Source organism: Neomonachus schauinslandi, chromosome 10, assembly GCF_002201575.2.
Source record: "Neomonachus schauinslandi chromosome 10, ASM220157v2, whole genome shotgun sequence".
In the NCBI taxonomy this organism is placed as follows: domain Eukaryota; kingdom Metazoa; phylum Chordata; class Mammalia; order Carnivora; family Phocidae; genus Neomonachus; species Neomonachus schauinslandi.
In genome coordinates this window covers 7263749-7285120 of record NC_058412.1, presented here as the reverse complement: position 1 = coordinate 7285120, position 21372 = coordinate 7263749, and the positions used below count along the sequence as shown (strand labels likewise).

Below are 21372 nucleotides of genomic sequence, written 5' to 3'. Positions count from 1 at the left end.
CTGTACAGCCTGGGCTGGAGGGGGGAGGAGGGAGGGAAGAGACTCCCTCTCACTCGGCCTCCTGTCACAGGCCCCCCAGCCCGCGGTCCCACCCTGTCGGACCCAGAGCGGCGTCAGAGAGCCCACACAGACGCGGCCTCTGCACACATTTCTTTCCTAAAGAGTCCTCCAAGGAATCTAAAGGGCACCCAGGAGCTGAACAGAAGCCCAGAAAACAGAGAGGAGGGTTAGGCAGGGCCAACATACAATAAATTTTGTAGACTCTGCTGAAAAGATATGGGTACATTCTGAAGCAGCCTCATGACACAGGACGCAAGTCCAGTTTGCAAATCAAAAAAGTTTTATAGGATTCAAAGAAAAAAGTTACATCACACATATTCATTTAAATAATAAGTCCAAGTCTGTTACACAAAACATAATTCCAAAACATTTTAAATTTTATTACTGAAACTACTTAAAAAGGCTCAAAGGCAAAAAAAGATCAAGCAAAATTGCTCAGCAATAAAGTGCACCGGGGGAGGCCGCGGCACGCTCCGCTCCTGACGCCCAGAGCCGCCGGCCGGGGGCCTCCACGCTGAGAACACCAGGGTTTCTGGTTCTCAGGAGAGTGTTTTTCAGATGGACACTCTCCCAACTTACAGTCTTTCAGTCAACAAACAGAGGGGGGCAGAAAAGATGTCGTTTACAGAAGGTATTTCTAAATCTAATCAGGAAATGGAAGTATAAATCAAAACCATCTTAACCCATCTATTCTTTAGAAACGACACTGCCTAGAGAATAAACTTTAATGTGACAAGTAATCCAATACTCAAAGACCTTGTATTATCCACCAGAACATGAGTCGGACTTCCAGTATTTTGCGTTAATTAAGAAAAATATCCAAATTTAATGCCACTTAACGGCATATACATAGTCAGAAATGTTTATGTTGATTTAAGATGGAAGCGGGAGAAGAGACTGGGTGGTGGGGAAGCATGAGCTATATACATTTAATTACGGTTCTCTTGCAACAGTATTGTCTCATGAGCTGCAGGAATACTCAACTATGAAGGGTCCAAAAATATGAACGCCACCTAAACATACAGCCAGCACTCGGACGTGTAGGTCACTGAGCAGTTGATACCAAAGGGCAACTTACTGGGTATCAAGTAACATCCAGTGACTGACCAGGTGACAATTATCAGACTAGAGGACCCAAACATAAAACCTAATCATATTTAATCAGTATTTCACCATACCATCATTTTAATAAAAGTAAATGCCAGTAACAAAGAGACAAAGACAAAAATCTAAATACACATGGCACACATACACAAAAAAAAACCCATCCCCAGGCTCACAAAGCAGTGCAACATTCCTATGTTCCTTGCATGCATCGTGTCGCCTGGATTCCCGACGCCACCCAGCACAAGCAAGCTCAGTGGCTTCCCGGACCCCAGCGCCGCCGTCTCTGGAGAATTAGGACCTGAGATCACACGGATTCAAAGTGGTGCCATGGGTCTATTTTCTAAGCACACTGCAAAACACCCCATTCCAAGTAATTCAGTTCGATCAACTCCCTTCAAGTAACATGAATGAAAAGAAAGCACAGTAGTATTACTGCCTTAAGTCTAACTTGCATTTCCTGCAGTTCTTAATATTTAATAATTAGGGGAATCAGAATATTGGAGCTGGACTGTTTGCATGTACACTTCACCTCAGATAAACTGTACTTTGGTGGAAAGTTCCTCCAACTAATAAGGACTTTTTCTTCTTCTCTAAGAAGTTCTTCTACTCGCAAAATACTATAAGGCCACAGCAAAAGAAGTCAACAGACAATTAACAAAGTGGCTGGGTTTGAGTGCTTACGTTATCTTTTTTTGGTGTTTGAGGTACAAACAGGAAACTGAGTTAGGTTGCTCTCAGCAGAGCAATGGCCCCCAAAGACACAGACACTCAGATCCTACAGCTCACTGTTCACTGGGTATCTATCAGGTATTTTAAACATCCTCTGGGGTACATTCTTTACAAGTCACACCATGGACACAGGTAAATGACTAGTTCTACTTAACCAAAATTGTAATTCCTTGGGCTACAGCCTTAAAGGAACTGTTGCCTGGAATTTCTCTTGAAAATGCTATGAAAAAGCTAAATGCAAGTTCTTCTCTCCCCACCCCCCACCGCCCCATTTAAGAAGCCTCTATTCAACTAGTTCTGGTTCTAAAAAATTCTTAGATCTAAAAGCCCTGATGACAGACTTGCAGTTTTGTTTCTTTGTTTTGTTTTTTTTTTGTGGCTGAATAATGTGCCAAATTTACTAAATGTAGAGTTATTATGAAAACCATTGTTGAACACTGAAAAGAAGACTGTAAAATCACCTATCTAGAAATTGGTGATTTGAACACCAACAATATAAATACTTTAATAAAAAACAGTATAAAAATTAGTACCCTGTCTCAGTTCTACAAAACATGAATAGAAAGGTTGTAAAAATCCAGATTTTGTAAACTTTATTGCCGAAATGTCGGTTTGAATGCTGGTGATTTAGATGATCAAATTTTCTTCCATTTCCTCAAAAAAACTTCTGAAACTACAAGATTTTGAACAGGGTCCCAACCAAAAAGGAAAAGTTAACATACTTTCATCAGAACCAGCTCCCCACTTTCTCCTACTCCCTAAAACAATTTTTCTTTTTTTTTTTGGGAGAGAAAACCATCAGTTCCATTCCTGAAAAATGCTTTTTAAAATTCCCATGGGCAAGTCCCTGGCTGACCTTTCATGCAGAGGCCAGCATGCTCACAAGTGGGCTCCCGGGTCTCTCTGCTGAGGCGATTCTGTTCAGTTTGCCAACCTCTGCCTGCCAGCCAGGGATCTTCTTGGTAGTCATGTGGCGCCGGGCATGCTTTGTCAGGTGGTCACTGCGCATGAAACGCCGATCACACACGGGGCACACAAACTTCTTCTCCCCAGTGTGAGTTCTGCGGTGGCGAGAGAGTTCATCAGAACGAGCAAATTTTTTATCACAGCCATCCCAGTTACAGTTAAAAGGCTTCTCTCCTAAGAGGGGAGAAAACACACATCAAAGAAAATGTAAACACTCAGCATCTTACCCAAGCTGGTTAATTCATGTCGTTTTGAAATTTTGTTCATCAAAATCTAAGAAAGTAGTATCCTGTTATTCTGGTGTTGAGTTATTCAAAAGTCAGGAAATCCTCCATTTTTTTGTTGCCACACTTAAGATATATGTCAGGGCCCAAAGATGTCAGACTCATCTCACATTTCAAAAGATTTTTTTTTAAGATTTACCCATTTGAGAAAGAGAGCGAGCATGCGCAAGCGTGAAAGGGGGAGGGACAGACATAGTCTCAAGCAGACTCTGAGCGTGGAGCCTCGCACAGGGCTCGATCCCACAACCCCAAGATTATGACCCAAGCCGAAACCAAGAGCTCGATACCCAACAGACTGCACCACCCGGGTGCTCCTCAAAAGATATTTTTAAATAAAAATAATCTCTCATTGTTATAGTTTTGGGTAGGGGGAAGATTCTTGAAAGGAATAATTCCTTCCCTCAAAAGTAGAGCCCCTTAGGGGCACCTGGGTGGCTCAGTTGGTTAAGCATCTGCCTTTGGCTCGGGCTCCCTGCTCAGTGGGGAGTCTACTTCTCCTTCTGCCTCTCCCCCCAACTTGTGTGCGCGCTCTTGAGCCCATGCAGGCACTCCCCCCCCACAAAATAAATACATAAAATCTTTAAAAAAAAAAAAAAAAGTACAACCCCTTGGAGGCACCCACTTGCTTCGATACATCTGTGACTATCTGTTAGACTCTCTTCCATTCGTTGAGTGGGAGCCACCATGATTAGACCTATAATGAACTATTACCACCAATCTGAAATGCATTTTGGAAGACAATACAATAGTAACTTCTTCCAGTTCAGCCCTTCCTACATTGTATTCCACAACTCACTGCTGTCCTACAGGCCGTTAGCAGACATCTTGGTGGAAAGGGGTTCCATGATCAAAGAGTTTATGCAACACATCCTCACTGCAGACTCCGTGCAACCTGTTACTGTGCTTACACTCACGTATGTGTGTGAACCTCTCAAAGGTGAGTTTAACACACTATTTAACCATAGGAGCCTTCAAAACAAAACAGCAGAACACTAACTCAAAGAACAAGAGTGCCACAGAACATCTGAAATATTCTAACCGAATCTACTAAAGCAGCAGCTCTACCAGACCTCCGTTAAACATGGTAGCCACCAGCCCCATGTAGCTATGTAAAGGTAAACTCAATGAGAATGAACAATTTACTCCCTTAGTCACACTGTCCACTTTTTAAGCATACAGCTAGCAGCTACCTTAACTGGACAGAGAATATTTCTAACATTGCCAAAAATTCTCTTGGACCAGGCTGATGAGATAAAAAAGGTATCACTAAGTCATTATAGTTTCTTGTACGACTTCTCCTTCTGAATTCAAAACTATATATTCCCAACATAAGAAAACTACATCCCCTTAAAGTTCACGTATTTTCGAATTCAAACTTTTCCACACTTTACAGACCTCTCCCCATAGTGAACCAAAATAAGTTACATTGATGTTTATTGAATGTGAAATGCACATTTTCTAAAACGCAAAGACTGAGGAGTCTACTGCAATGTAAAGAAAAAGGGGCAACATGAGCATCACCCTAAAAATCTATCAAAGGGACCACAATCCTAGAACTATACTACATTTTATCTACTGGGATGAGCAGATGGCATGTTCTAGAAAAACCAATGACGGTTGTACTAATGTTAATCCCAATCCCTACAAGACTATGAAGGCTTTTCAGAACCAAAGAAAAACAGCCAACTTTCCACCTTTTCCAGTGCTTCTCATGTTTCCCTCCCACTCCAGGAAGGCTTAGCGTGTGTTTCTTCAACACAGGCTCTGGAGTTCTAATGGCCTACCTGCCTTAGTACTCACCTGTGTGGGTGCGAAGGTGAGCCTTGAGGTGGGAACTTTTGAAGTAGGTTTTCCGGCAGCCTGGGAAGTTGCAAACATAATTTCTCCTTCGGGAAAAGTCTACCTGAGGGGCACAGTTTTGACCGGAGGCAATGAAGACTGGGGCAGGCGCAAGGGGCAAGAACTTGGTATTGCCCACAGCCACGACACTGGATGAAGAGGTGGCAGGCTGGGGGAGGGTCGCCTGGGGCAGGACCAGCATCACAGCTCCCTGAGGCACAGGCGGTCCCACGAACACAGGCTGGGGCACGGGAGCAGCATGGGGCAGGATGGGTTTGACAGTCCCTGCAGACACTTGGGGAGGAGGCTTCAAAAAAGCTGGTAACATGCCACTCTGTCCAGTCACAGGGATCATTTGGCAAAAGACAGGAGAACTGGGGACAGGGACGGAAATCAGAGGGGTGGCTTTCCTTGGCAAGTCACTTTCATAATTCTTTGGTAAGCAGGTTTGAATTGCAACAGGCCACCCTGCCTGCTGGCCTTTGTCAATGGGGATCAGGCCACCAGACTTGTGCAAGCAAGGCTGACACGACACTGAGTTAGTGGTCAGTAGATTATCTGTGAGTTGTGTGTCCAGCAAAGCTTCAGTATGTCCCAAAATCTGTGCTTCTCCTCTGTTAACGGGAAGTTGGCATTCTTGAATCTGGGCAGTAGGAATGTGGCCAGGAGCAGGATTCCCCCCAGTGTGGCGGATGACACTTGTCACCATGGGCCTGCAGGGGGGGCTGGAGGCTGGCTCCGGTGGCTCTGGCTTCAAACCAGGAAGGCCCCTCTCCGCCTTCCTGCTCAGCACTTTGGCGGCCCCAGCGGAGGCTGGGTGGATGGCCATGACCATGCATGCTTTGGAATCAGTTACTTGAGAAGGAACAAGTGTCCCTGTCGATGGCTCCACAAGATCAGGGCTCTGAGGAGGAGTCATGCACTTAAAAAAAAAAAAAAAAAAAAATTCCTGTGTGAAAAGGTTGTTGTGGTTAAATTTTAAAAGGGACTTACTTTGATCACCATGCCCCAAATGCCTTTTATTTTTATTTTTTTTTTAGATTTTATTTATTTATTTGAGAGAGAGACTGAGAGAGAGAGAGCATGAGAGGGGGGAGGGTCGGGAGGGTCAGAGGAAGAAGCAGACACCCCGCCGAGCAGGGAGCCTGATGCGGGACTCGATCCCGGGACTCCAAGATCTTGACCTGAGCCGAAGGCAGTCGCTTAACCAACTGAGCCACCCAGGCGCCCCCAAATGCCTTTTAAAAAGTATCTATGAAAGGGCACCTGGGTGGCTCAGTTGGTTAAGCGACTGCCTTCGGCTCAGGTCATGATCCTGGAGTCCCGGGATCGAGGCCCACATCGGGCTCCCTGCTCGGTGGGGAGTCTGCTTCTCCCTCTCCCGCTCCCCCCTCTTGTGCTCTTTCTCTCTCTCACTCTCTCTCTCAAATAAATAAATAAATAAATCTTAAAAAAAAAAAAAAGTATCTAGGAAAGACTCGTCTAAGCCTGCTCACAACAGCACCCAGTGAATTTCAATACTACATGAAGTATTTTACTTTGTAGGCTTCTCCCCATTTCCTGAGCTCTCCCAAACCAACCCATTTGCTTAGTTTTAAGAACGTCAGTGCCACCTGTGGGCTTGCATAGCCACCGAAACAAGCACTTTAAGTATTAGGACCACAAATGAGAAAGCAAATTTACATTCAAAATAAGAGCTTTTCACAATAGTTTTTGATTCTCAAATCTTTTTTTTTTTTTTTTAATCCCAGTGCTAATCATTTAACACACACTTACCCAGTGCCTAGTGGATGCCAGGTGAAAACCTGTCGGAATGCTCTCCCAGAGGCTACGCTCTAACCAGTGGCTCTGACTGAACCAAGCCTCTCCGTAGCACCCAACAGCTCCCACTTACTGTCAGCCCCCCTGTGGGGGAGCTCAATGCCAAGTAGCTCTGTGAGGTGCTTCTGGCCCATTATTTGTACAATTCTCTCCACTGCCCACGAGTTCCTTCTCTTCCCTCTTCCCAAGTCTGCTTTCCACACTCTCCTTCCAGTGCAAGCTTCCAACTCAAGATAATCAGATTCTACTTTGCACATCTGTTAGCCCATTCTCAGTTTCTCCAAGCTGAGAAGTAATCTCTCCCAGCACTTCTGTAGCCCTAGCAAGTTAAGAAAACAAAACCAAAAACCGTGCTTGGCTGCACTCAGCTCACACAAGTAAGAAACGGGCTGCTCCGGGGAGGGAGGGGCCAGCATTTCAACCTCGCTAATGAAGGCTGGTGCCAAAGCGCAGACTGCTTCTAGCTGCCACCCGGGCACCCTGATTCCACACTGGGTCCTCTGGGGGAAGCTAAGCCCCCACCCTGCAACTCCCCACGGAAGCCAGTACATTTGACTTTCTCGCATCAATCTGTAGGTTTCCTCCTATGAACATTTTAACCCTGTGGCTGCAAGCTATAATCTATTAATGGAAAGAGCATATTTTCGAGAAGTAAGAGAAGTTTTCACCCTTAGGACCCACCCAAGAGGAGGTTATGCACTTGGCCTACCAGCATCCCAATGAATCTACCCACAAGTCCTTCAGCACATTTATTTAACATACTCTAGTCATTACAAAAAACGCTCTTCTCCCCACTTCTTACCAGAGTCGATAAAGAGTCGAAGTCCTTTGGTAGCTCAGATGCGGCTGCGTCCACATGCACCATGCTGGTGACATCCCCAGGGTCAGAGACAGGGGTGAGGGGTCTTATCTTTAATAGGTCACCTTTCTGGGATCTTTGACCCCAGGAGCTCATGCAAACAAGAGCCTCAACTGCTTCGATGTCATTCTGCTCTAAGATGCTGCAGGTAGACCTTTCGCTATCATGCCTCTTCCTCTCCAGGATCGACTCACAGATGTCCATGATGTCAACCTAAAGGCGACAGAACACAATGGCTTCTCAGTCCAGGGGACAAAGAGAGGGCAACCCTGATGGGCACGTGGGTACGTACACCAGGCGCCTGCACCATGCACGTAACACACCATACTCGACACACAACGCGCTCTGTATTCTAGGAAAATATGTCAACAGAACACTGACGACAATTTCACTTTTAAGCCAATGTTCTGAAGAATGAAGACGACTGGACTTGGCTGGCCAGCAGTTTCCACGGGAAAACACTGATTCTTAAGAAAAGTTAAGTTCGTGTTTTCCTTCGGTAATGATTCGCAAGACTTTAATCCCGGAGGTGTGAGCCAAAGTGGCCAGCGTGACACTGTCCAGCCAAGAGAAACGGACACCGACTCTAAGCCTTCAGTTGGCTGAAAGGACACATGGCTCTTCAGAGTTGGCAAAGCCAGCAGAAGAGTGTCCCTGCAGATGCATTTCTGGCAACTCTCTGAAGCACTCAGCACAACCTTCTCAAGTCAGGGCATCACCATGGGCAGAACTTTCCAGTGGCTCAACTCCATGGGTGCCAGGAAGGGGGGGCCCACGCTGGCTGAGCCTTGTTCCTCAGACTCTGGAACACTCAAGTCACTCCTTACTGCCGCAGTCAGGAGATAAGAAGAATAATTTTAAAAGATCTAGCCGGCCCAAGAGACAGATGTCTGTCCTGTGTGTCACACCGGTCTTTTTCGGGGGGGGGGGGGGGGGGTGGGAAGAGAAGTGACTGGAATCAACTCATCCCTTCCCAAAGACCCTTTACATCTATAAAGATACATGTTTCCACTTGGCTTGCCCCAGCGAGCGTCAAACCCCTCTGTCGCGTCAGGTCCCCCCCGGCAGGGCATGCTGGTAAGGCGGCCAAGCGCCACTCTGGCCCAGCTTCGTCCGCAGCCCGGGCCCCGGAACCCTGAGGTCACAGACGTGGGGCTGCCTCCTGCTCGCTCTGCCGCCATGGGCGGGAGGTCCGGAGGCGCGCAGGGCTCCCACACCTCTGTCTCAGGCCCTCGGGGTCCTCCAGTCTCGACGACCAAAGTCCTAGGTCTAGCCAGCCAACTAACTCCCCGTGGCCCTCAGGCCCCGACACCAAGGGGCCGTGGCTAAGAACAGCGCCCTACCTCGTCCCCCCCACACCCAGCCCCGCGTGCGCCTTCCCGCCAACTGTGCCCCGCCCCACCCCCTTTGCCCCGCCCCACCACACCACCTTTCCAGCTTTGCCCCACCCCCTACATAAGGCCTTCCTCCCAGCTCTGCCCCACCCCCTGCCTCCACCCACCCCGCGCGGCCTTCCCGCCAGCTTTTGCCCCGCCCCCCTCCCTTTCCACCGCCCGCTTGCCGCACCCCTGCCGCCCGCATGTCGCGTTCCCGCCAGCCGCGCCCCGCCCAACGGCCTCCTCCTCACACGGCCTGGTGACGTCATGGCTGGAAATAGCCCCGCGCCGGGAGCCGGCGGCCGCTGCGGAAACGCCAGACAAAGCTACGCGTAGGGCGGCGCGGGGCACACGCCCCCGGGAGGCCGGGCGCGTCCCCTGGCCCTCCCAGTTCCGGGGTCCCCTTGCGCCCCTAACCGTGCGGCCGCGGCAAAGCCCCGTGCATTTCCGCCCTCCTCCGCGCCCAGGACCCGCACAGGCGGCACGTCCCCGCCTCGCCCCTCGCTCAGATGGGCGTCCACTCACCGCACGCGCGTCTCCCGGGCCCACGGAGCCCGGAGTGTGCATGGTGCCGGCGGCCCGGAGGCAACAAAGCAGCTGCGGGGCGGGAGCTCGGCGCACGGCTCCACCCGCACCTGCGCCGCAGGAGGCGGCGACCCGGAGTCCCTGCAGCCGGCGGGAGCCTCCGCCCGCCCGCGCCGCTCTGCCCCGGCGCGGCCCTCGCGGTGCGGGAGGGGCGGGGCGGCCGCGGAGGGAGCGGCCGGGGGGGCGTGGCGCGAAGGCAAACCAAAATACACCGCGCCCCGCCGGGGCGGGGCCGGACGCCCGCCAGCCAATCCGCGCCCGGTCTTTGCGCCGCCGGCCAATGGGCGCCGCGGGGAGCCGCGTGATCGGAGCCTGGCCGCGGCGTGATCTGGCAGGGCGGGATGCGGCACGTGTTTTGGTCTGAGTGAGGGGCGGGGCCTGGGGGCCCTGGAAAGTAGGGGAAAGGTCCCGGCGGCAGCGGCGGCTGCGGCCAGAGGGAAGGGCGGTGCAGATGGGGCCGGGGAAGTCCCTGGGCAGGACTGGCTGGGGAGGGGGGGGTCGTACTTAAAGGGCTCTCGCCCGCGCCCTGCCCAAGTGCAGGCCCCCATGGAGAGAATTCGTCCCGTAGAGGGAACCCACCAGGTTTTGCTTGCTTGTTTTTGTTTTTGTTTTTAATTTATCTCCGGTTGGCTCCTAGGAGTGCCTCCCCGATGGGGAGGAGTTTTGAAAGCTGGCTGGCTCCAGGTGACATTTCTGCATCCGTGGCTCCTTTCTGCAGGCACCCAGAACCCAAGCTTCTAGACGTGGGTCCGCCTTTGACGCCCCTTCCCAGGCACCTCTGGGCCCCAGTTTCCACTCTTTTAAGTGGGGGTAGGGTGAACCAAGATCTGAAAGGTGCCTGCTGACACCCTCCATTCTTCCCAACCCCGTGTAAGCGTCACCCCCTCTGGGACTCCTCTGGCTTGAATGAGAGAGATACCCACTGGCATCTTTCTTCCCCCTTGTACTTGGGTGTGGTTTACCCCCTTCTGCAGCTCTAAGTTCTTGCTGATCAGGGGCCAGGCTGTGTTTACGTGTGCCCCTACAGCCTGCAGCTCAGCGTGGGGCAGCCCTTCCTGCGCCCACACGGCCCACGGCTGCCGAGCTGTGATACGGGTGGGTGCAGCCGAGGTGCAGAGGCCACCGGGAGGAGTCCTTGGCCCTAAAAGCGAACTGCAGGAGAAAGTAGAGGATCCGTGCTTGCACTGTGGGGGTTGTGCTCTGAGCTAGAGAAGCCCTGGGCCCAAGGGACAGGCCACAAGAGCATGCAGGGCCTCCTGGTAAGGCAGCAGGGGAGGCCCAGGGGTCTGGCGGCTGATCCTCCTCACAGTTCTGCTCCGCTTGGGTAGGGGGAGGTAAGCTGACCAACTCTCCATTTCTTCTTCAGGCCCACTCTGGCACATTTCAGGGCCTGTCACTTTTCTCTTTCTTCAGTTCTTTGTTCATTGCCTCCCCTCCCTAGGTTGGGGAGCTTGTGTGCGTCCCTGCGAACCCCTGGTGCCGGACTCACCGCAGGCACACTGTAACCATTGGTTGAAGGAGTGAATAAAGGCAAGCACCTTCTACCCCTCGCTCCCCCCAACTTGGACATCCTGCAGACACCTCTAATTCTCTGTCCTTGAGACTGAACTCACAGTCTACCCAAATCTGGATTTCTCATCTATGGGAAGGGCATCGCCAGATACCCTGATACTTCACCCAGAGAGCAGAGTCAACTTGGACCCTTCCCTTTCCTGCACTTGGTTCCTTTTGCCAATTACTTCATGCCCTTCTTCTTCCTGACTCTCTCTCAGATTGCTAGCTTCTTCTCATCGCCCACTCGTGCCCGGCCCAGGCCACCGTCCTCTGTCACCTGAGTTGTTTCCACTGCCTCCCAGCAGGTCTCCCTGCCTCCAGCCTCATTGCTTACCATCCGCCCTTCATCTCACTGCTAGAATGATCTTCTGGAAGGAGAGACAGTACCAAGCCAGTATGCAAACTCTCAGCTGGAAGCCAAGTAGCTACAGGACTGAACCTCGCTCCTTAGGCAAGAGTCCATGACTCTGCATAACCAGCCTGGGCCAGAGCTTCCTGCATCATGCCAACCAGTTCCCCCAATCCCTTATTCTCTTGCTGTCCCCCCTCCACTGCACTAATACAGAACTCTGTGCGGGCAACCACACCCCACCCCCAACAACGTCAGGTCACGTCATTCTCTTCTGCTTTGCACACGGTGTACCTTCTACATGGAACACGGCAACCCTTCTCCACTTTGGCTCCGTAGGACTGCGTGACTCCTCAGTGAAGCCCTCCCTGACTGCCATACAGCAGGACAGCTCAGCAGAATGCTAAGTGCAGGGTTTGGGAGTCGGACTTGGATCCAAATCCCAGCCATGGCAGTGTGGCTAAGTCACGTGGCTGGCCATGTCTCTGTCGCATACGAGATGACAGCTGCTGGCCGTGAGTGTGGTGTGTGAGCTTCTCCCACATCAGGCTCTGTGCCTGCTCCCTGGGCAGCAGGAACCCCTGGAAACTTGGACAGCAGGCTGGCTCAGGGCTCTTCAAGTATAAGGCCCCGTCCTTCCCTTGCCTAGCCCGTGTTACGGACGGACAGACCGACAGGCCTTTGCTCCTGCTGGTCCGTCCTTATTTCTCCCTCACCTCTACCCAGATCCTGCTTCTCCGTGAAGCCTTTCTTTTCACACATGCACGCGAAGCTGTGGTTGCCGCCACACCCTGGATGCTGGTCCCGCGTGGAGTCAGAGGAATAGTGACATGTTTGTAAACTACAGACCGTTACAAGTCATTCACTCAGAGACATCACTGAGACCCTCAGACAGAGTGTGGACAGACTGGATGTGGACACGGACAACCGCCACTGAGCAGACCACCACCACCTTCCCGTGTGACCTTGCAGACAGAGTCTCTGTGCAAACGTGCTCTTTACCCAGCGGACAGTGTTCTGTGCATCTTCTGCACCTCACTTGCTGATTTCGCCACGTGTCTTAGAGGGTGTTACCTCTCCGTTCACAGAGATCAGTCTCGTGCTTTGTAAGGGTTAACTAATGGTCCATTATACAAATGTGTCAGAGCTTACTTTCCTCCTGGTTAAATCAGCGGGCTGTTCAGGTTATGTCCAGCTTGCCAGGACATAAATGTCCAAGCATTGTTTGCCCATGTTCGAGGACACCTACAGAATCGCCTCCTGCGACTGGAGTTGCTGGGTTAACTGCCCTTGCATTTCTTTCCTGTCCTTTTTCCTTTCAGTAAACGTCAGTGAAGCACAGTACGGATCCAGGAGAACGTGGAAACGTAAGGGTACCACTCACTGAATTTGCACAAGGCATACACTTGATGTCACTGGCACCTGGATCAAGAAACAGAATAGTAGCAGCATCCTAGGACCCCCCCCCCCCGAGCCCCCCCAGGATAACCCTGATCATGGCTTCCAACACCAGAGGAGATTTCTGCATGTATTGAAACTTGTCCCGAGAGAATCCTACAGTTCTCTTTGGGGTCTAGCATGTAGTCACACGTAATCGGAATTCATATGTCCTCGAGGCAGAACATGCCATGATGCATTGGCCCATCTTCTGCGGTTGGGCATCAGGACTGTTTCCAGCCCGGGGCCACCACGAGTGCAACCAGCAGGACACCTCTCATACGTGAGTACATGCATCTTAAATTCAGAAAGATTGTCACGTTTTCCTCCAAACATGAATTCGTGCCGATTTATCCCACCAACAAGGGACTGCAAAGCCAGTCCCCTATTTCTTCACTAATGCTGGGCCGCCTTGAATTTTCTGACCTTTACCAAGCTAAGTGGAAAAAATGAGAACTCATGATAGTACATTGCATTTCTCTGATGGAGTTTCCTTCAGAGTTTTTCGTGTGTTTAAAAGCCATCTTGATTGCTTTTTCTGTGAACTTTGGAAGGAATTTTTTTTTTAAAGATTTTATTTATTTGTCAGAGAGCAAGATCACAAGCAGGGGGAGGGGTAGAGGGAGAAGCAGACTCCCCACTGAGCAGGGAGCCCAACGTGGGGCTTGATCTCAGGACCCTGAGATCATGACCTGAGCCGAAGGCAGCCGTTTAACCGGCTGAGCCACCCAGGCACCCTGGAAGGAACTTTAAACGACAGTACAGAAAGTTGAGCGTGTTTATATGCTGGAGACAAGGGGCCAGTGGAGAAAAGTGAATGATGCAAGACAGAGGTGGGGGTCTGACGGGAAGGGGGAAGGAGGCAGGGGAAGTGTGTGTTGGGAGGATGGGGGACACACAACAGGGAAGTTGGCCTTGCGCAGGAGGAAGGGCTTGCCTTGTGGGAGAACATGGGAAAGGAGAGAAAATGGCTGGAGATCCAGGAAGATTCTGGGTTGGAGAGGAGAGGCCAAAGTGTTTACGTATGCTTTGCCTTCTTGGTGATGTGGGAGCCATCTACCAGGGAGCGGGCCCTGGTGGGATGAGAAGGATCCGGAACAGACTCAGCCAGGGACAGTGACGGTGATTGCCTGCCACACTGAGGGCCCAGTCATAATGTTGGAGTGATCCTAGACCAATAATTAGGCTCTTGTCCTAACTCCGGGGATTAAGGTACTAGGTCACCTGGGGTGGGCCTCTTTCTCATCTTTGAGCTCAGTTTTCTGACTTTGCTCTGTGATTCTAATCAGTCCTGAACTATGATCAAGTTCGTTGTCATGGTTTTGTTGCATTTTTTCCCTCATGTATTTAAGTACAGTTTAAGGACTATCATTTATTACAAAGATTAGATCCTCTTAATTTTTTTCATTAGAATGTCCTGTGTTTTTTTTTTTTTAAGATTTTTTAATTTATTCATTCAAGACACAGAGATAGAGAGAGAATATGAGCAGGGGGAGAAGCAGAGGAAGGGGGAGAAGCAGGTCCCCCGCTGAGCAGGGAGCCCGACGTGGGGCTTGATCCCAGGAAACTGGGATCATGACCTGAGCCGAAGGCAGACGCTTAACCATCTGAGCCACCCAGGTGCCCCAGAATGTCCTGTGTTTTTGAAAGAGGTAGTGATAGCAGACGGTACAGAGTGCCCTAACCTGTGAAAACAAAACATTGGCAGCCCCCCAAATTTGTTCTGAAATTTTGTGGTCAGTGAAATGCCCAAATCTGGGACTCTCTGGACTAGATGTTTCCAGAGGCCCATTCCATCTCTGAGAGCCAATAAGAGCTGGCTGGACTCCCTTCCATGTTGAGCTGGGAGGAGCTGATTTCAAAGTCAGAAACAGAGGCTGGAGCCAACTCCTCTGCACTCTGGCCTGGGCCTGGCAACAGCCCGGGAGGCAAGGACCCACGGCAAGCAGACTCCGTCCTCCTCCTGACCCTCAGCACCCCTCCCCTGGGTCACTGACTGGCAGTCCCAGGCCTTACCAGCTCTCGAGGGTTTCAGCCTTGGCCAGGGCCCAGCTGTGGAACCACGAGCTGCAAAGCAGAGCCCGCCGGGGGAAGGGCAGCAGAGCTGACATGGGGCGGGGGAAAGCTGGCTCCCCGTGGGGCCTGGGTCCCGTGCTGCTCTCTTTCCCCCTGAGTTGAGCTCACTGATGACTGGAAGCCACACAAGGACCAGAACCTGCTGCAAACCGACTAGCTGGTTTACTGTGGTCTGGTGGACTAAACGACTTCCCTAATCACTGACGGACTAGAGGATGGATTAATGAATCACCAACCCACCAATCTCCCACCTGTTGGGTGATGGATCCGCCAGCCTGGCAGTGGGCACCTGCCACTCCTAACACCTTAGGGCCCCTGTCCTCCCCAACCCTGCCGGGGCACTGGCACTGGGGGGGAGCAGAGTGGCTTGTAGGGGTAACCGAGGCACACATCATCCAGATTTTTACAGATGGGGAAACTGAGGCCTAGTGAGTCCACACGGAGCCGCCTTGCTCAGGAGAGAAATGATAACGACGTCCTGTGTGATGTGCTTGAGTTATAAAGGAGGCTCGGCTCCACAGACCCTAATCAGGTACCAAACGTGGGTCAGGAATTCGGCAGGGTACCAACTCTTCCACCTTTTCCGTCCTCTGCTTCAGCCCCGTTTTACGATGAAGAGACCGAGAGCTAGAGAACTGGAGCCGCCTGCGTACCTGGCGCTGCGGACGCTGCGGACGCCACAGCCCACCTCCTGGGCTCCAGGCCCGCGCTTCTTTGTCCTGTCTGGACAACAGGTGCTAGGAGCACCTGTGAGCCCCTGTAAGTGGGCCCGGGGCGGCCGGGGGGCGCTGCTGTGGCCCCCACCGGACCCACGAGGATGGCCAGCCTGTGTGTTATGTCTTCAAACCTTCCAGGGGGGAGAACCAGTTTGCATCTACGGGTCAGGCCCCCAGGCTCCGGAAGAAAGGTCATGTGGGCCTCAGGCTGCAACTTTTGCCAAAGGAAAGCCTCAGCATGGGCCCCCCTGGAGGCTTTCTGAGGGGGTAGGTGCTTGGTGGGGGACCTTGAGCGCCCAGGCAGGACAGCCTGTTGTGCTGGGAAAGAGACCCCCTGTGGTGTGCTGGGTGCTGCGTGCCCCTGGGGGACGAAGACCAACCCCCGGCCTTCAGGTCCCACTTGGCAGGAGAAAGTGATCCACGGACAGGGGACTGAAGGACGCACAGGTGCAGAGGGAGCAGAGGACCCCCGACTACCTCTGCCTGCAGAGCTGGTGGAGGGTTTCCCGCGGGAGCTGGCTTTGGAACTGGCACTAAGGGACAAGTGGGTGGTAGCCATCCAGGGAACGGAAGCGACGTCTTAGAGCTGACACACACCGTATCCCCATTGCATACCCAGCGGGTGCCCAATAGAGTGAAATAGCTTCGGAAAAAGACCTACGAGGGGATCCAGGCCAGCAGTTCTCACATTGAGCAGCATCTGAATTCCCAGGGGCGGGGAGGCGGGGAATGTTAGAACACACACTGCTGGGCCCAGTAGGTCTCAGATGAGGGTCTGAGAATTTGTGTTTCTAACAAGTTCCCAGATGTCGTCGACACCGCTGGCCCAGGGACCAAGCTGTAGAACCACGGATACAGTCCAACCCCCTGGTTTCGTGGAAAGAGAAACAGACCCAGAGCACAGAAGCAGCTTGTCCAAATCACCGTCCGAGGGTGCACAAAGAAGCTACTAGAACCCACCTCCAGACTGATTCCCAACTCAGTGCCCTGTCCCATATGACACAGCCCCCTGGACGGAGGCCCCCAGGCTGCTCTCTTGGGAAGAGCCCAGGAGAAAGCCTTTGGAGGCCAGTGTGGTCCTGGACAACAGCAGAAACGGCCCGCTGGCCTGGGAGGGCAATCTCCCCGGATCCCCGTGGCCACCCAGCCCGTCTGCCTGGCCCACTGCCTGGAGCCGGCTCTGCTCCCAGCCTGGCCTCGGCAGCGACCCAGCACCACGCCGGCAGTGGCCCGGATGGGCAGCAGGGCCAGCCGGGCCAGCAGCTCAGGGCATTGGCGGAGTGGCCAGGGGAGGAGCATCTCCCAGGGGCACTTGTTAGCGACCTGCAGGGGCCTGAGCCTGGATCTGTCCTGCTCTTCGCTCCTGCGCTCTGGGGCGCACCAGGCTGAGCCTCCATCAGGCTGTCCTGTTCCTATGGCCCCCCCCACCCCCCCACGCTGGCCGGCCCCCTGACCCAGCGTAGGAACAGATTTCAGCTCCTTGCAGGAAATGCCTTGTCTACACAGGCCAGCCACAGCTCAGGGCTGAGCCGCCCAGCTTCACCCAGGTGCCTGGCCTGCCGCCAGCTGCTTCCCCGGGCACCACGGGACCGCTGGGTGGAGGCCCCTGCTAGCTGTGATCTCGCCCCTCTGCACAGCCTGCAGTCGGTGTCACTCTCCGGCGTCCCCACATGGCCTCTCTGCAGTCACACTGATCAGAGTTACCATCTCCGTCTTGTCTCCACCCTGAACTGGGAGCTCCTGCCGCTCTGACCACAGAGCAGGCCGGTGTTGACTGGGCTCACTCTTCCCCAAGAAGTGAGCAAACCACCTAGCCAGGAGGAGCTTAGGAAATGCCGCATGCCCTGATTTGTCCTGAGCCCCTTCCTGAACACCTTCCTTGGGTCGCTCTCGGGGCCGGTCCACCCCAGCATCAGAAGAGCTGGGAGGAGCAGGTGCTCGGTGCTCCGGGTTGGGGAGAGGCTTTGCCGCCTTTCCCTCTGCCTCCTGCCAGGTGGGGACTCAGGTGACACCTGGCCCCTAGGAGGCTCTGGGCAGGAAGGCAGGAGGTACTTGACCGAGGCAGTTATCACGAGACCAGCCTGGGGTTTTGCTGTTCTTGCAAAGCCAGCATGTTCCTGATGAAGCCGCTGGGGAGACATGGGTGTGACACAGTTCTTGCCCTCATGGACTTCACTCACTAGCTGTGTGACCTCGGGCGGGTTGCTTAACCTCTCTGAGCCTGTTTCCTCATCTGTCAAATGGGGATAGTAAAAATATCTACTTACAGGCATGTCATGGGGATTAAATGAGTTGATGCTCATATAAATTGTTGGCTAAGGTGTCTGCTACATACCGAGTACTCAGTAAATGAGAGCTAGAAACCTGTCCTGTGATCGGGAGGCTCACAAGGAAAGTAATGGTAATGGTGAGGTCTGATGGGTGCAACAGGAGAGGAAAGTCTGGTGGGCAGAGCTATTTTAGCTGCTCAGCTCTGAGGCTCTCAGAGAGGAGATAAGCAAAATGCATTGTAATTAAGCAAACATGAAGGAAGGGACCGTTGTCTGGTACAGAAGAAGCCCAAGCTTGTAGACATGACCAAGCACAGGGGGCAGGCGGGGGCTATCCTCATGGGTGCTGAGTTGTGTTGACGTTATGGACCCCCAAGGAGAGGCGAGCAGGGCGCGGTAGCTCTGTGTTATTTTTCCTAAATTCCATAACCCTGGTCAAATCATGAGCTCTGTTGGACAACTCAAATCAAAGGACACTGCAAAATGCCAGGACTCTTCAGAGGGGTCAAAGTCATGACATTCAAGGAGAGACTGAGGAACCATCCCAGAATGGAGGAGCCTAAGGAGACACGAGGGCTAACTGCACTGTGGCCCCTGGATGGGACCCAGGAGTTGTGAAAGGGCATTGGTAGGAAAACTAGTGGACTCTGAATAAAGTCGGTTTAGTCTGTAGTATTCTCCCGATGGTGATTTCTGAGTTTTGATGAGCTGACCCTGGTCACGTAAGATGCTAGCACTAGGGAAGCTGGGTGGAGGGTATGCCAGAACTCTCTGTACTATCTTGGCAACTCTTCGATAAATCTAAAATTATTACCGAAAATTTTTTTAAATAATGCGCTGTGAGAGATGACTCGGGGCAGGCTTTCCAGACAGCGCGCGCGTGTGTGCATGTGTGTGCAGATGTGGATTAGGGAGTGGTACATGCGTGCCAGGTGGCTGGAGGGGAGGCCGTGGAGGCTCGGGGCGGGGGGCCAGGAGCGTGGCTGGGTCCGAGTGTGAGGGGGCCCTGGGAGACAGACAGGGCCGCAAGGGGCATAGCCTCTGGTAAGCCACAGTGAGGAGTTTGGGTTTCTAGGAAAGGGGATATGTTGTGCCGGCCAGAGCTGATACCTCAGCTCTCAGGGGCACTGGACAGATGCCTGATTTGCTCCATCAGCAGCCCTCAAGTCCCTCAGCCCACTGAGCCCTCCTGCTCCTAAGACGTAAGGAAATAGCTTCAACTGCTCCAGCACAGCCCTTGTCCAGTTGGAACCCCGCATCCTTCCCAGTATCCTCAGGGACCCCCAGGGCCACATCTCTCCCTTTGTGACCAGCTCTGAGAACCTGCTCGTGCAGATTCCTCCTCCTCTCCTCATCTCCTGGGCCTGGAGTGCCCTTGGATGAGCCTGATCCTTCACAGCCAAGTGCATGGACACCTTGACTCAAGGTCACGCTGGAGGAAGAGGTACAAGTGAAGACTTAACGCAAAGCAGAATGTCCCTGTCGTAAAAGCCCGAGTCCTTGGGGCGCCTGGGTGGCTCAGTTCGTTAAGCGTCGACTCTTGATTTCAGCTTAGGTCATGATCTCAGGGTCCTGGGATCGAGCCCTGCGTCGGGCTCCTTGCTCAGTGAGGAGTCTACTTAAGATTCTCTCTCCCTCTGCTGCTCCCTCAGCTTGTGCACACACACTTTCTCTCTCAAATAAATACATAGATATTAAAAAAAAAAAAAGCCTGGTCCTCTGTCCTCCATGTGCAGTGCCCCCCATGTCTCTCCTCCCCGGCTGCCTGACCCCCACCCAGTTAACTCTGCCCCTCTGCAACCCCATAGTGGGCAGGCCCTGGGGGCCGTCTTTCTACAACTGGTGACCCACAAACCTAGGCAGCTCTCTCCTCCAAGAATGGTCCTGCTGCTGGCTCTCAGATAGATGGCATTTTCTCCCTCTCTACCAGCAGTGAAGAGGGCTATGTAATAGGATGTAGTAAGTGCACGGACCGCCCCACGAGGGGTGCGCCCCCCAGCGTGAGGTGTACCTGAGCCACGCTGGGCAGGAGTCCATCAGGGCCGTGAGGATGCCTGCCTCGGGTGGGCTGGCTGCTGAGGCCCCAGGGCCGTCCTGGGGTTCTGGAGGCTCATGGCGGCCCTTGCTCCCCGGAGCCTTGGGCAGGTCTTGCCAGAACAGGAGAGTGCCACCAGCCTGCACTGGGCAGCCTATTCTAGCCGGAGCTGCAGTCCCCACGCCCAGACAGGGCCTCCTTTCCTCTGGCCTCACTTGCCTGAGCCACCTGCCATGAGCCACATACCACGAGTCCTGGCTTGGTACCTCCCTTTCAGCATTTACACCAACCCTACGAGTAGAGAGGGTTTGCCGGGGAGTCATTCTGAAGCTCATGGCCCCACATCAACCGTCTACCAAGAATTCAGCGCTGAAGGCTGGCCAAGGGTCCAGGGAAGAGGGCCCCAGAGTTCCCTTCGTCTGTAAATGCACTTTGTCTTTTCTCGCCATATTCATCAGCATGCATGGGTCCCCAGTCCTCTCTGGCACTGGGAAGCCACCTCAACTGGCTCACACAGGGTTAAACCCCCAGAGAAATAAGGCCTCAGCAGGAAATACCAACTTGTCACCAGCCTCCCCCTGGGCCTTCCTCGCTCTCCCACTTCCGGAGGGCACAGGGCGCATGTTTTCCCCTGGGCTCCTTTACCAGGATGGACATTGAGGAGGGCACAGGATGTGATGAGCACTGGGTGTTATAGAAAACTAATGAATCACTGATCTCTACCTCTGAAACTAATAATACACTATATGTTAATTGGTTTTACATTTTTTAAAAATGTAAAAAAAAAATACTTCCCTACCTGAGTTGTTTTAAGAATTAGAGGTTTTGTTCCACAAAACATGGCACTTAGAGCCATCCAATTACCACCCCCTCCCCCCACCCCGCAGAGCAGGTTATTTTTTTGGTGTCCCTGGGCCCAACTTTCTCCTCACATCAGGACCGGTTTTGATGTTGGGTGGGCGGGGCTCTTTATTTTCTGCCTGGGGAGAAGGGGACAGCTGTGGGACTGCATCGACTGCCCCGGATATGGGAAACCCTGGGGGTGGGGCAGGGCCTGGAGTCCCGTGGGCAGGGGAGGCACCTCTGGAGATTGGGTGCAGAAAACGAGGTCCCTGAGTTTGCACCCCCCTGGCTGGCGAGCTGGCCCGGCCTGGTGGTCCCAGGGGGCTCTCGGGGCGCACACTCGCCCAACAGCCAGGCCTTGGAGCGTTTTTGGACCCAGTCTCACACTTTGTGCTCAGAAGCTTCAGTGCAGGGTGTGGAGACCATTCAAGCTCCCAACCAGCCCCCGCGCCCCCCCCCCCCCCCC

The 21372-nt window shown here is 52.9% G+C and overlaps 1 protein-coding gene across 1 annotated transcript; it reads right to left on the bottom strand.

The window, feature by feature from the left end:
• Nucleotides 1-328: 328 nt before the first annotated feature.
• On the bottom strand, nt 329-9777 carry KLF11 (Kruppel like factor 11). Its single transcript, XM_021697452.1, has 4 exons — nt 9567-9777; nt 7609-7878; nt 4947-5907; nt 329-3036 (listed from the first exon to the last, which is right to left on the bottom strand). The coding sequence occupies exons 1-4, from the start codon at nt 9606-9608 to the stop codon at nt 2756-2758; spliced, it is 1554 nt and encodes a 517-aa protein (XP_021553127.1). The 5' UTR covers nt 9609-9777; the 3' UTR covers nt 329-2755.
• Between the last annotated feature and the right edge of the window lie 11595 nt (nt 9778-21372).

Coding starts and splice junctions, on each gene's coding strand:
- KLF11 (XM_021697452.1), bottom strand. CDS start 9,608: ATGCACACTCCGGGCTCCGTGGGCCCGGGAGACGCGCGTGCG. Junction 5,908..7,608: donor TCGACTCTTTATCGACTCTG/GTAAGAAGTGGG, acceptor TTTTTTTTTAAG/TGCATGACTCCTCCTCAGAG. Junction 3,037..4,946: donor TCACCTTCGCACCCACACAG/GTGAGTACTAAG, acceptor CTCCCCTCTTAG/GAGAGAAGCCTTTTAACTGT.